At 49.4% G+C, this 14,954-nt stretch overlaps 1 protein-coding gene and 1 pseudogene across 1 annotated transcript; one reads left to right on the forward strand and one right to left on the reverse strand.

Moving 5' to 3' along the window:
• Positions 1-11,684: 11,684 nt before the first annotated feature.
• Positions 11,685-12,473, reverse strand: LOC128069446 (melanoma-associated antigen 10-like). Its single transcript, XM_052662643.1, has one exon. It carries the CDS (start codon positions 12,471-12,473, stop codon positions 11,685-11,687), a length of 789 nt encoding a protein of 262 aa, XP_052518603.1.
• A 44-nt stretch (positions 12,474-12,517) lies between these two features.
• Positions 12,518-14,952, forward strand: LOC128069447 (heat shock transcription factor, X-linked member 3-like; annotated as a pseudogene).
• Positions 14,953-14,954: the final 2 nt, after the last annotated feature.

A 14,954-nucleotide genomic window follows, 5' to 3' on the forward strand; every position in this document is an offset into this window, starting at 1 on the left:
ACTCCACGCTCACCCATATTCTGGAGTCCAGGGTCCCCTCAGTGCACCCTCAGGGTCCTCACTTTCTGACCCAGTAGTCCCTAGGCTTCTCATCTGCCCACCTGAGCCCCCCTCCCACGCCTGAGACCTAATGCGAATGTCAGGATGCCCTGCCACGTGCCCATCCGCCTGGGGCCCCCCAGGCCTGACGGCAGGGCTGGGCTTCTCTGGACACCCCACTTTCCTACTCCCCACTTTTCAGGGCTCCAAGAGCCCTTCACTCCTGCCTCTGCTCCTCATCTCGGCTCCCTTCAGGACCTGGGCTCCTCCCTCTGCCCACTTGAATTTTCTGCCCTGAGACTCAGGCCCTCCCCCTCCAGTCCCCATTGCAACAAGCCCACTCGGGGTCTCCCAGGAAGGATGCAGATCCTGTGGGGTCTTAGTCCTCCCTCAGGCTCCTCTCCTGACCCCCCTCCCCATATGGCTGGCTGCCTCTCTACCGGGCTGGACCCTCCTCCCAGACCCAGGCCAGCACTTTCTCACACCTCTGAGGCAGACAGAAGTCAGGTGACATCACATTGGAATCCGTGGCTCAGGGACTGCCAGGGCTGAGCTGGGAGTGGAGCTGGATTCTCTGGAGTCCCTGGGCAGAGGCCCCTCCCCAGAACTCACTCCTGAGGGTCCTCACTTGGGAGTCCTTGAGGAAATGCTGGCTGCAACGGGCTCCCTCCCAGTCGGGTCTGCAACTCCATCCAGCTGCACCCCGAGTGCAGAGTGACTCTGCCACCCAGACTGGATGCTGGAGGGGGGGCTGCAGCGCCCCTGACTGCAGAGGAGGGTCCCTGAGGAAGCACACCTTCCAGTGTTGCCTCCCTGCCCGCAGCCAGACTTAGTTTGTTCTAAGATTCCTTCTCTGCACGGAAGAGCCTGAGCAGCGGGGTCTGGGGAGGTCTTTTGAATCAAGTTTTCTAACTTTTCACAGTTCAGAGCACTGATTTTCACTCTCTTAAGCCACATTCAGAGTCCGAATTATGTTTCACATCTTGCCAAATTTCAGGAAAGAGCATCCACTCTTATGCTGCCTGACTCACTCTGATGCTCAATGCTATTCTCTTATTTCTAGTGCAGTCTTTATCTGCTGTTTAAAGCGTACATCTCAGAAAGGCCAGTCCTCACCCTAAGGTGAGGTGAATTCAAGTGGTTATTAGCACAGACACTGCAGCCCTGCTGGCTCAATCGCCCCATTCTTTGTGCTGTCCTGATCTTACCCTGTGGCTTCTGGCATCTGTGGTCTGAGACACTGTCTCCCAATTTACACAATGAAATATGGGCAGAAGCTTAAACTCTCCTGTTACCCATCCAGTCACCTGCTTCTATGCAGGCTACAGCTATATAGATACAAATACATTTAATTTCATTCACTCCCCCTTCTTAGTTTCTCAGGATTTCTTTTGGGGACGGATGACAGAAGCTCAAGATTGACTGTCCTTTTGGTAGATAAGTTTATAGCACTAATCTTGTAAATCTATATTTAAAAAAAAGGAACATTGGTATTGTCACAGAATTCTGTTTCCCAAAATTGGATCTGCTCTCCTGCTCTATTTATTGGGGAACTCTTGAACTTGAGTCTACCAGTAAGCTTGTGTAATGCCTCCATAGAGATCTTGTCTACATATTTGTTAGGATTCTTTTTAGATAACTTTTGCAATTTATTGCAGTTTTAAAATGAGGCATTTTCTAGTACAGGTTCTACACAGCTCTTGCTCTTGCAGGGCAAAGCACTTGATTTGGCAGTGGAAGTATTCCTTCCCCTATTTTTCTGAAGTCTCTTATTCATTTGACCTTTCCAAGGGCTCAGTCTTTTGAATTTGCTACATAGATGATCACATTGTAATATGAAATATTTTTTTCAGTATAAATTTATATTGTAAAATATAAAGACATTATATTTATATAACTCTGGTTTTCTGTTTCAGGGCAGCTTCAAAAATTAGACGGGATAGATAACATACTTATAGGACTTGTCCCTAACAAAAATGCCTCTAACATTTCACATTGCTGTATATATACATATTGTATATATATACATGTTTATGCATGCTCTATGTTTATATATGTGCGCACACACATATGTGTACATACAGTTATGTATTTATAGTTATTTTCAGCTGCTGGTTTATTAAATTCAACTGCGCTTTAACAACACTGCATTGTACTCTCTGGCCCATGTTTAATGGTTTGGACATCATATGTCCTTTTGCTTTGTCTATGCCTCACCTATTGTTTGTGGATATAGATGATTTTCCTTTTCTCATTTGTCCTTCCTCCACGCTTACATGTGGTTGATTATTGCTTTCACTGTTCACTTGCTTTATCCAATGAGATTTCCCTTTGTAATTTTCATAGTTGTACTTGTGGCCTGTTCTTTTCAACTTTGAGAAGTCCTGTTAAAATTTCTTGTAAAATTGGTTTCATGGTGCTGAACTCTTTTAGTTTGCTTTGCTGCAGAAATTTTGAACTCTCCTTCAAATCTGAACAGTAGACTTTCTGGATAGAACACTCTGGAATGTAGTGGGGTTTTTTTTCCCCCTTTCAGCATTTTAAAAGCAAGGTGCCCCTCCCTGTGGCCTGCAGCATGTCTGCTGAGAAGTCATTGGTAACCTAATTGAATTTCTCTTGTAGGTAACCAACTGCATTTCTCCTGCTGCTGTAGTATTCCCACTTTATCTTTTATTTTGGACTTCTTAATTACAGTGTGTGGTGAGGTGGCCCTCTGGGGGTTGATCCTGCTTGGGTTCTAGGTGCTTCCTGAAACTGGAGATCTGTTTCCTTTCCTAGGATAGGTAACTTTTCAGGTATTGCATGTTCCATTATATATCTAACCATTTCTCTCTCTCTCTCTCTCTCTCTCTCTCTCTCTCTCTCTCTCGCTCGCTCGCTTCTCTTTCTGGGACCCATATAATGCAAAGGTGAGAGTGTGTGGTGGTGTTGTCTCAGAGGTCTCTTGAACTGTCCTCGTTTTTAAAGCTTTCTCATCTGTTCAGCTTGAGTGATTCCCACTACTCACTCCTCAAGTTTTCTGACCTGTTCCTCAGTATCATCTAATATACTCTTGATCCTTATTAGTGTACCTTTAATTTCAGCTGTGGCATTCCTCAGCTCTGTTTGGTCCTTTGTTTTGTTTTCTCAGTTTCATTAAACTTCTCACTTCACTTCAGTCAGTCACTCAGTCGTGTCCGATGCTTTGCGACCCCATGGACGGCAACACTCCAAACTTCCCTGTCCATCAGCAACTCCTGGGGCTTACTCAAGCTCGTGTCCATCGAGTCAGTGATGCCATGCAACCATCTCATCCTCTGTAGTCCCCTTCTTCTCCCTCCTTCAGTCTTTCCCAGCATCAGGGTCTTTTCCAGTGAGTCATTTCTTTGCATCAGGTGGCCAAAGTATTGGAGTTTCAGCTTCAGTATCTTTCCTTCCAATGAATATTCAGGACAGATTTCTTTTAGGATGGATGAGTTTGACCTCCTTGCAGTCCATGGGACTCTCAAGAGACTTCTCCAATAGCACAGGTCAAAAGCATCAATTCCTTGGCGCTCAGCTTTCTTTATAGTCCAACTCTCACATCCATACGTACTACTGAAAAACCTTAGCTTTGACTAGATCTTTGTTGGCAAAGTAACGTCTCTGCTTTTTAATATGCTTTCTGATTTGACCATAGCTTTCCATCCCAGGAGCAAGCCTCTTCTAATTTCATGGCTGCAGTCACCATCTGCAGTGATTTTGGAGGCCAAAAAATACGTCTGTCACTGTGTCCATTGTTTCCCCATCTATTTGCCATGAAGTGATGGGACCGGATGCCATGATCTTAATTTCTTGAATGTTGAGTTTTAAGCCAACATTTTCACTCTCCTCTTTCACTTATATCAAGAGGCTCTTTAGTTCTTCTTCATTTTCTGCCATAATGGTGGTGTCATCTGAAAACCTGAGGTTAATGATATTTCTCATGGCAATCTTGATTCCAGCTTGTGCTTCAACTGGTTCAGCATTTCTCATGATATACTCTGCATATAAGTTAAATAAGCAGGGTGACAATATACTCCTTTCCTGATTTGGAACCAGTCTGTTGTTCCATGTCCAGTTCTAACTGTTGCTTCTTGACCTGCATACAGATTTCTCAGGAGGCAGGTCAGATGGTCTGGCATTCCCATCTCTTGAAGAATTTTCCACAGTTTATTGTGATCCACACAGTCAAAGGCTTTAGTGTAGTCAACAAAGCAGAAGTAGATGTTTTTCTGGAACTCTCCTGTGTTTTCGATGATCCAACAGATGTTGGCAATTTGATCTCTGGTTCTCTGCCTTTTCTAAATCCAGCTTGAACATCTGGAAGCTCGTGGTTCACGAAATGTTGGAGCCTGGCTTGGAAATTTTGAGCGTTACTTTGCTAGCGTGTGAGATGAGTGCAATTGTGCAGTAGTTTGAACATTCTTTTTCATTGCCTTTCCTTGGGATGGGAATGAAAAGTGATCTTTTCCAGTCCTGTGGCCACTGCTGAGTTTTCCAAATTTGCTGGCATATTGAGTGCAGCACTTTCACAGCATCATATGTTACAATTTGACATAGCTCAACTCGAATTCCAACACCTTCACTAGCTTTGTTCATAGTGGTGCTTCCTAAGGCCCACTTCACTTCACATTCCAGGATGTCTGGCTCTAGGTGAGTGATCACACCATTGTGCTTCTCTGGGCCATGAGATCTTTTTTGTACAGTTCTTCTGTGTATTCTTGCCACCTTTTCTTAATCTCTTCTGCTTCTGTTAGGTCCATTCTGTTGCTGTCCTTTATTGTGCTCACCTTTGCATGAAATGTTCCCTTGGTATCTCTAATTTTCTTAAAGATATCTCTAGTCTTTCCCATTCTATTGTTTTCCTCTATTTCTTGGCAGTGATTGCTGAAGAAGGCTTTCTTATCTCTCCTTGCCACTCTTTGGAACTCTGCATTAAAATGGGTATATCTTTTCTTTTCTCCTTTGCCTTTTGTTTCTTTTCTCAGCTATTTGTAATGCCTCCTAAGACAACCATTTTGCCTTTTAGCATTTCTTTTTTCTTGGGGATGGTCTTGATCACTGCCTCCTTTACAATGTCACAAACCTCCGTCCATAGTTCTTCAGGCACTCTGTCTATCAGATCTAATCCCTTGAATCTATTTGTCACTTCCACTGTATGATTGTAAGGGGTTTGATTTAGGTCACACCTGAATGGTCTGGTGCTTTTCCCTACTTTCACTATGTAACTTCTCACTATGTACATCTGTTCTTCTCTCAAATTCTTCAGCCACTTTATGATCATTACCGTGAACTCTTTATTTGTTAAATTCTTTTCTCCTTCTCACTTAGTTTTTCTCCTGGGGTTTTATCTCATTCCTTCAATTGGAACATATTCTTCTGTTCCCTCATTTTTCTTCATTAGCTATTTTTATTTCTATGTCTTTGGCAGGTTGGTTTTATTTCTTCATCTTGGAGTAGTGGTCTTTAGAAGGAGACAGCCTATGTATCCCAGCAGTCCCCTGACCTCTTGTCACCAGATATATATGCGCTAGTGTTGTCCCTGTGGGGACTGCATGGTCCCCTCTCTTGTCTCAGGCTGACTGGTTGGGCAGCCTGGTAGGCATGGCTGACCCCTGGTCTGCTTGGTTCCCAGGCCTTGCCTTGTGCAGAGGCTGATGATCACCAGTAGGTGCAGTTGGGTCATGAGGTGTCTGGCTGCTGAGACCAGGTGGTCCCAGGTAGTGCCAGCCCACTGGTGGGGGGAGCAGTGTTCTGGGGTGGATGGTTACACTGCCCAGGGTTCCCAGATCTGCTGCTAACCTGCTGTTGTGTGGGGCTCATTCCTGACACAGCTGGTTTCAGGGTCCAGGGTGTCTGAATCAAGTCTCCTCCTTCTCGTCTGGAAATCCAGCTCCTATGGGATCCCAGGTCTGCTGCTGGCCTGCTAGTGGGTGGGCTTGGACCTGATATGGCAGGCTGTAGGGCTACAGTGGACCTAGGGTTGCTTCCTTTTCAGTGTTGGGTGCAGCCCAATCCTGGCGACCCTGGCTACAGAGCATGTGTTCCTGGAATGGGTGCCAGCCATCTGGTAGGTGGAGCTGGTCCCAGAGTTTCTGACTGCCAGCCTTGGGTTTGCTGAAGTTGGTGCCAGCCCACAGGAGGATGGGACAGGGCTTGGACCTCTGGCTACAGAGCTGAGGGTTCCTGGGCTTGTGTGGGCACACTGGTGGCTGAAGCACCATCCTGGGCACCCTGGTGGCAAGGCCAGGTCCTGTGTAGGCAGGGGACTCTGAGGGTCCTAATGCAAATGCCCTGCAGGTGGGTGGGGCTATGGCCATGCTCACCTATCTGCTTGGTCTGAGTCTGCCCAGTAGTGATGCCAACAAGCTGCCTGGTGGGGCTGAGACATCTTGCTAATAAGTGAGATGGAGGATTTCAAAATGGCACTTACCAGCACCCATGTCCTTTTGTAGAACGCAGGCCCTCAAGTGGCTGCCACCAGCAGCTCTGCCCCAGGGTGAGCTCCATTTACCTACTGCCTCTCCAGGAGCTCTCAGAGATGAGCAGGTGGGTCTCACGCAGGCTTTCTCAAATTTCTGCATCCACACAGAGTCTTGGAGTGGGTGAGGTTTTCTGTATGTACTTGAAGAGTGGAGTCTCTAGCTGCTAAAGCTGCCTGGCTCTCCTTAGCATAAGACCCGCTTCCCTTCAAGCCAAATGTTTTGTGGGCATGTTGTCCCGGTGCATGACCTACAGGCTAGGTGCCCAGCGTGGGGCTCGGACCCCTCACTTCCTGGGAAGAACATCAGCACTGGTGATTATCCTACCGTGTGTGCATTGCCCACTCAGGGTACGGCTCTTGACTATACCATGAGTCTGCCCAGCTTACCCATCCTGATGTGGTTGCCTTTCTATAGTACATATATGTGTGTGTGTGTGTGTGTGTGTGCATGTATATAAATATATAATTCTAGACATATTAATTTCTATATATATATTTCTATATATAAAATGGTATTATTTTCATCACAGACTATTGCTCAGTCCTCAGTGTCATACTGTTCTTCAAGAAGACCATTGAGCTATCAATGGTGAGTTGATCACAATATCTCACTTCCATCCTTGAAGGAGGAGAGGACTATCTTTGCTGAAATTGATAGGAACACATTCTCGACGTGGGTTTCGCTTTCTTGCTTGCAGCGCATTGTCTGGTGCCACTATTTGAGGGCTCACAGAATGCAGGACTGAGTGACACAGAATATTTCACAAAACCATCCAGGACCAAGAAATCCCTTAATAGCACACCAGGGGCTGAGAGGGCAAGTGGCCATGAGATCCAAAGTTGTTATCTCAGCCCCCACTTTCCAGAAGCTGCTGGTCTTCTGGAGCAATGGAATGACCTCTACAAAACACACGTGATGTGCACACTGGGATATGGGAGCCCATGGTGCTGGGTTGTCACCCTCCAGGGACCAGACATGCTCCACATCTGTCATCCTTAGTTCCCCCACGAGGTAAGATACATGGTCCTTGAATCAGAGGTAGAGTAACCCCACAGATCACCACTCCCACTGACCCATGACCTCACCTACCATCCATCACTCCCAGTGACCCACAGGGAACTTCTACTTCCGGTCTCCCAAGAACAGGTTCTGTAGTTCCAGAGCAGGACTATCCACATTAGCCACATCTAGCTATTTACTTTTGACTTCACATTATGTTAAGATAGAAGGCCAGGCCCTGGGACACACGAAGCACACTTGAGTTCACAATACCCAGCCTCATGTGGCTACTGGTTACCCTATTGCTGGTGGTGACAGACGACAGGCTGTTCCCAAAGCAAGAAGGTTCCCCCAGGAGACACGATAGTAGTCCTACTGACCTATGAGCCACGGTCGCCACCTGGGCACTTTGGGCTCCTCCTGCTAGGAGACCAACATACACAGAGAATTGTCCCCATCCTGGCAGGCAGTGCTGACCTTGATCCTAAGGAGTGTGTGGGTTACTCTGGCACAGGGGGGACAGCCAGGAAACATCTCTAACAGCCAGGTGATGCGTCTTGTGTTCCTGCGGTGAAGACAAGAGTCTTCTCTTGTGTTTCAGTGGTGAACTGACAGGTCCAAGAGCAAGGGTCTGAGAAGGGCATCGGGTCCAGGGCTTCAGAACCCTGAGCGACAAACTCTGTATTACGTCAAGAGGGAAGCCACTGGAAATGGCCGATGTCTTGTCTGAGAGTACAGGGGATTTAGAATGATCTCAGACAAGAGAGAGTGACCATCAGTTGTGGTGCAACAGCTGCTGCAACTGTGAGGGCCCAGCACTTGTCCAGTCTTTCTCTCGGAGCTTCTTTAGGAGAGGAGACCAACCAGAATCCTCAAGGAGCTGTCCTCAGATGAGGCGCACTCACCAGGTGAAAGGAGTGTATGTCAGTGTTGGGAGGGGTGGATTAGAGTGGATGCTGTGGTACCACCCAGATCTCCTCTTTATAACTAGCCCACTCTTTTGCCCAGGCCCAGCAGTGTTGATGGATGAGGACTCAGAGCAAAAGTCTTCTCCAAATTCACCCTCCACTCAAGGGGACTGCCTCCCTGGGGGCAGCTGTTTGTGAGAGACTACTCACAGGATCAGTGTGGGGAAGATACAGCGGCCTGACCCCGTCACCTGGATTAAGCTGATCTCTGCAGAGTCTTCGCTTTTCATGTCTGCTTTCTGAAAATTACTATGACCACGGTGCTCTGAAATGGCACCAGAAGTGAACAACAGAATGAAAGGCAAGTTAGACACAGAGACTTAGCCTTTGGAGGTTGAAGTCATGGGCAAGGGCGATCTCTGTGCCCTGTCAGAAATTCCAGGAGTATGAATCCCAAGTATTTGTGTTGGACTCAATCACAAAGCTATATCTCAAGGCTTCTGTGCCCTGATGGTTATTTCAGCAAGTCAGATCATCCTCTTGTGCCAGCGAATAAATGGCACAGAATGAGTAAGCATTTACCACTACTATTGGAGAAGGCAGTGGCACCCCACTCCAGTGTTCTTGCCTGGAGAATCCCAGGGATGGGGGAGCCTCGTGGGCTGCCGTCTATGGGGTCGCACAGAGTTGGACACGACTGAAGCGACTTAGCAGCAGCAGCAGCAGCAACCACTACTATTATGATTAAAGTATTTATGCATCACACAGTAAGGCAGAGGAGTATGGATGGATGGACTCCAAGTTAGACATTTTCACCTGGCCTCCTGTGTGCATTTCATGGGGCACAAGGAAGGGGCTTCAGGCTGGGTACTTACAAATGTTCGTATCCCCTGTGACAAGGGATAGGTCAGCTGCAGTTGAGGCACTTACAATCAGCCTCCTGTTTACTCTCTGAAATGAATAAAACAATAGAGACAGCGTAAATAGCCAGTGTTTGTCTCTTATAAATACCTAAAGTAACAGACATGGCAAGGACAAAGAGGGGCAAAACCTTGTTTCAGTAAAGGATAAAGGGATCTCCACTCCCGCATCTTTTGGGACAAGAGAGACAACAGACATGTGAAAAAAAGGCTTCTTGTGGGTCTAGGCCTGAAGGAAGACAAAAATCCAGAAGGACTGCCTCATATAAATGACTTGACCGGCTCTTGACTGTGCTCCTGCTCACCAGGGGGGACATTCACACACTTTCTCTCCAGGATTGCATCTCTGCCTTGCTTCTGTCTCAACTGAACCATTTCTTTCTGTGCTCTCCCACTTGTGCTATGTTTCTAATAATAAAGTCTGTACCTGCATTTACAGTTTCTGCCTCTGTGATAAATGCACTTTTCACTGGAGGCAATGATCCATGAAACAATAGCGTTCAGCCTCTAGCCCTTGCTAGTCTCCTGGCTAGGATTCCAGACTCTCATCCAGGCTACGCAGGTTCAATTCCTGGGCAGGGAATTAAGATGTCACTTCGCTCAACCACTCACTGCTGCCACAGGAGATCAGTGCCACTGGGAGGAGCCCAGGCCCTCACCTTGGCCCTGAATGGACGGCGCCTGGCCAGAGCTTCCATCAGTCAGGCAGGAAGGATCCTTTCCTGCTTTTTGGGACCTCAGCCCCATGGATGTGGCACCACCTTCATCCAGAATATCTTTCCACACCACCTCAGATATCAGCACAAATGGGATGCTTTTTCCCAAACAACGTGCTATTGTTGTTTATATGAAAAGTGTTTTTGTTTCTGTCTTTGTATTTAAATTGGTGAGTTGATCATGTATTTATTCCCAAACTGTTGGAGGTTTACCTAGGATCCCATGTTCCCTGCAGGCAGCTTCCAGGAAGCAGAGGAGAAGAGACGTGAACAAGGACCTAGAGTCTCTCCCCCGCCCTGGAGTGTGCTCGGTGCTCAAAGACAGCAGCCTGTAGGGGTAGCTTGTGATGAAGACGATTCCCTTCATGTTTGAGGATTTTTTGAGAAAGCCAAAGTGCCTTGAATCCCCAACTGTTTCTAGTCACCCCTCTGTGCTGGCACTTTCAAATGCAAGATCTGATTTAGCTTCAAGGCTCCTGGGAATGTCAGGGAGGGGTCCCCCGGCTCCCTCCCGTGCTCATTCTCCCCTTCCCTCTGCAGTGATGCTGCCCACAGTCTCAGCGAGCTGAGGATGTGCCCCTGCCTCCTGATGCCAGGCACAGTCTCCCCCGGGAGTCCCGGCTGCCTCCACACGCTGGGACTTGCCTGCACACCTTCACAGGTGCCCTTAGGCTCCCGACAGCCATGAGCTTCATGAGGGCAGGTATCAGACAAGCAACAGTGGGAGGACAAGGGCAGATGGCATTTTATTCATAAACTCTAGCTAGGATATGCACAATGCCGCACTTTCCACCTCCAAAGAGAATTCTGAGGTGTGTGAATGCAAGTTCAGTGCAGATTTTGCCACTGTGAAACTAGGGGATGTCTGTCCACCTTCCTCATGTGACTGCAGCTCTCACTCTAGGTGTTGGGGTGTCCTGCTTCTCCTAGTGTCCCCACTGTTAACACAGGGCCTTCCACAGAGCACAGGCTCCATGAAGGTCTGTGGAATAAATGAGCCAGAGCGGGACACTTATTACGTCAACTCAGGCTTTTTGTACTTTCTTAAATAATAACTTGAAAAACTCCAATTGAACAGAGATAGTTTAGCTGTATAAAAGGACAGAGAAGAAGTACAGAGGAACTCACCTCAAATATATTTTATTTCTTAATTCTTACTAAGTAATATGATATTTCCAGAATAGTTATATTCCAAGTCCATGTTATCTTGTTCAGGGTGACAAGATAAAATGAAAGTGTTTGCAATCACTTTTACAAAACAGCAAAACTCTTCTTGAACTGGGTAAGCACAAACATACTGTGATCAACGTTACTGACATAGTTGGACACTGAGGCTTATTAAGCCTCCTATTAAAAGGAATAATATTTGAAACAATTCTAAAGGAAACAGAAATGAATCTCCATGTCATTGTAGAGAAGAGGAAGCCAAAGCTGCTACACACCTGTTCCCTCAACTGGCCCAGGCTGTCACGACTGAGAAGGCTGAATGTTCCCTCTTCCAACACAGAGGGAAGGATCAGCCTCCCTTCCTAACCCCAGGACAAGCTGCTGGATGCGGGCCTGAAAGGAGCCTGGCTGCTGCTCTGGCTCAGGGCCCCTCTTCCTCCTCCCTCACACCTATGCACACCGGGGTGGGAAGAACCTGGGACGCCTTCCATTGACCCTGTGCAGATAGTCCTTGACTTGCTGCTTGCTGGTCTCTGCATAGGCCCGGGGACCCCACAGGAACTCGTAACGAGCAGGGCGGCTGTAAGGCACCTGACGGTACTCCAGGTACCCTGCCTGCACCCACACTTGGGTCAGCAGCTCCTTGGGCTCCCCATAGATGCAGTGCTCTATCCCAGCAAATACCCCCATCATGCTGAGTGCTCCCCAGACCTTCTCCTCACAGACCCGGTCCCCTGCTACGACAATCAGGCTCAGGACCGTCACCAGGAGGCCAGCCTTTGGTATGCTCTGCCCACCCCTCTGCATCTCATTGAGGGTGAGGCCCAGGGTGGGGACCATGACATAGATGTGCTCTCTGTCGTCCACCTCTTTCATATCCACGCCAAAGGCCAGCTGCAGGCACTGTGTGGCTTTACGGAAGACCAGTGGGAAGTGGGCCTGGTTATCCCTGAGGACCCTATTCAGCATTTCAGCCTGGAAAATCGGCTCCTTGGTGCCATACTTGACGAGCAGGAACTCCAGTAGTTCAGCCGTCATCACTTTCACAGCCTGCTTGAACAAGACCTCCGCATCCACAGCGGCAGAGGAAGATGAGTCTGGAGGGAAGGAGGCCACAGGGGTTGAGGCATCCTCCGCCTCAGCCCCCAGGAGCTGCGCCTCCACTGCGCCCTGGGCCTGGATTTGGCCCTGAAGGTCTTCCTCAGAAGTGCAGAGCTCATTCGTCGGGACCACAGGCATGATGACTGGGGTCTTGTGCCCAGTGGGGGTGTGGCACAGGGAAAATGGAGACCGCTGACCTGGGAAAGAGAGAGAGTGTACGGTCTCAGTTCTGAAATGCGCCACGGGTGGCTCTGACTGAGGCCGCTTCCTGGTCTTCCTTGAGGGCTGCTCTTGGGCGTTACAGGGGCGCTCCTCCTTGGTGGTCAGTCCCCTGTCAAGTGAGGAAGAGAAATTCTGGCTCAGGGTGCAGCCAGTACAGCCCGAGGTTCTGGGGCCGACAAGGTGGGGGAATTAGGGCCTTTCGAGATCCCCTCTGTTCCGGGATGGGGAAACCCTGTGCACACTCAGGACACCCACCTCACCTTGGCACTCCTGTGACCTCAACACACAGACCTCAGACCTCTGCCTTTGCCTCCTGGTTCCTGGAGCCCCTGGGACAAATGGAGGGGGCACCTCGGGGGTAGACTGTGGCACAGACCTAGGCCTTCTGTGCTCTAGGAGGGGTTGACTCTGTGAGGTCCCCCCAGATCTGGAGTGGCTAGTCCTGTCAGGACTTCAGGTTGGGGTCATCTGTGTAGGACCTACCATTGGCAGCACAAGCTGTCTCTCTCAGTGGTAGCCGAGCCAGGACTCACCAGGGCCTGGCTGTTCAGCAGAAGCCACCCACAGGCCTGCCAGTTGGTAGGGAGGGGAGTGGAACCAGGGGCATGTTTGTCAACCCATCCAAGGCCTGGCCCCCTGAAACAAGGCACCTGGCAGCAGATGGGAGCTTTTACAAGCAACCTTAAACATACTTTTCTGTACTTTCAGATAGGAGACAAACTGTGGATCCCATCTCCATCCCCTTTGCCCCTCCCCCATACTGGGCCAGGGCTGCCTCTCCACTTCACCTCTGTGACATCATGAAACAAGTAAGGAAGTGGACCACTTAATTGGCTGCCTGGCCCATGACCCAGATTCTAGAATCTCCGGACAGTACTGGACACTGAGACCCTGGTCTGAGGCCCTTCTGCCCTGAGCATTCACTGCTTGAGTAGAGAATGCTCCCGAGGTAGACTGGCTTCCCACGAGGCGCTTGCGGCTCCGCCGGCCCCATCAACTGATTGGGGACTGCCATGATTCCTTCCTGGATCCAAATGTGAATTCTCAGGGGTGGCTTTGGAGAAGAAGGGTGACCAACCCGAGAGCCCAGATGCGGGCTCCCAAGACAACCTGCCCCCACAGGGCCCAAACCCAGAAACGGCCAACGAGGATGAGAACACTGCCGTCCTCAGGCTGTCCTTCCCTAGAAGCTCTGGGTGATAGTGGAGGATGCAGCCATCACCTCTGCACTGGAACGACGAGGGAGACACGGTGGTCACCGAAGCAGATCTCTTCCAGATGGAGGTCCTGCAGTGCGGAGGTGCAGACAGGATCTTCGAGACAGACAGCATCGACTTTCATCTGCAAACTGAACCTGAATGGGTTCAGGAAAATCTGCCCTTCAGGTCACTCTGTGGGGAAGAAGAGGATGATGGTAACGTGGAAAGCCCTTCTGGGGAGACTAGACTAGACAAGCCAAGTGCTGGACTGCTTTCATTTCCCAGGAGAGCATTTTTTCTCGTGAGAGGGTGGTTAAGGAAAGAGGAGAAAGCAGGACCTGTCATGCTCCATCAACCCCCTGACACAGGATCCACGGGGGTGACTCCAGACCCTGAGGGGCCACCTGAAGTCAGGGGGGGCCAGGAACACCTCAAGCGAAGCTGGCCCCGAGGGAGCTCTGGGAGCACACTTACTAGGGCCTCATGAGCTGCTGGAATGAGGAGACCTTATCTCCATATTTAGGCAAGGTCCGGACGTGGTGGGGAGGAGGGCGGCGAGGAGCTGCTATTCTCCCCCACGATGGCTAAAGTGATTCATTTCCTTTCAGATCTATCGGAACTCCAAGTTTCAGAGAGACAAGCCTCTCCTCCTGCAGGACATCTGGAGGAAAGGTGACCCCAGAGTAACTGCTCAGCCCGCCACCAGTGCAACAGCGGCCCCAAAGAGAAAGAAGCAAGCTGTGCTGACCAGACGCTCCTAAATTCCATCACAATGAGTCCACCCAAGAGGCTGACAAGAAGGCCCAGAAAGGAATCCCAACAGCTCACAGAACCCCTGGCCTGTGCTCATTTGTGTTCTGTGGCCTTTGATCTATGGGCAGTGTAGCTTGGGGGGGCAGGGCAAACCATCTCCCCAGCGAGCAGGGTGGGCCCAGTGGAGAGGGCATGTCCAGCAATGCTCCATCTGTACCCCAGCTACTGCGGGAAGGGAGGCCGCAGGGGAACTGCCCTAGAGCCCCACAGAGTGCCCAGGTTATGGTTCGGTGATGACTATGTACAGCCCCTATTATTCCATTGTGATGGTCCTTTCAGCTGTGGCCCCAAACGAGGCCCCTGAGGTGGAGGAGGAGCAGGAGGATTCCTCAGTTTACAAGTGTGCCCTCTGTAAGCAGTTCAAGGACAATCTCAATCTCTGAGC

Source organism: Budorcas taxicolor, chromosome X, assembly GCF_023091745.1.
Source record: "Budorcas taxicolor isolate Tak-1 chromosome X, Takin1.1, whole genome shotgun sequence".
In the NCBI taxonomy this organism is placed as follows: domain Eukaryota; kingdom Metazoa; phylum Chordata; class Mammalia; order Artiodactyla; family Bovidae; genus Budorcas; species Budorcas taxicolor.

Bases quoted from the DNA above. Each gene is read 5' to 3' on its own strand.
- LOC128069446 (XM_052662643.1), bottom strand. From the start codon at position 12,473: ATGCCTGTGGTCCCGACGAATGAGCTCTGCACTTCTGAGGAAGACCTT.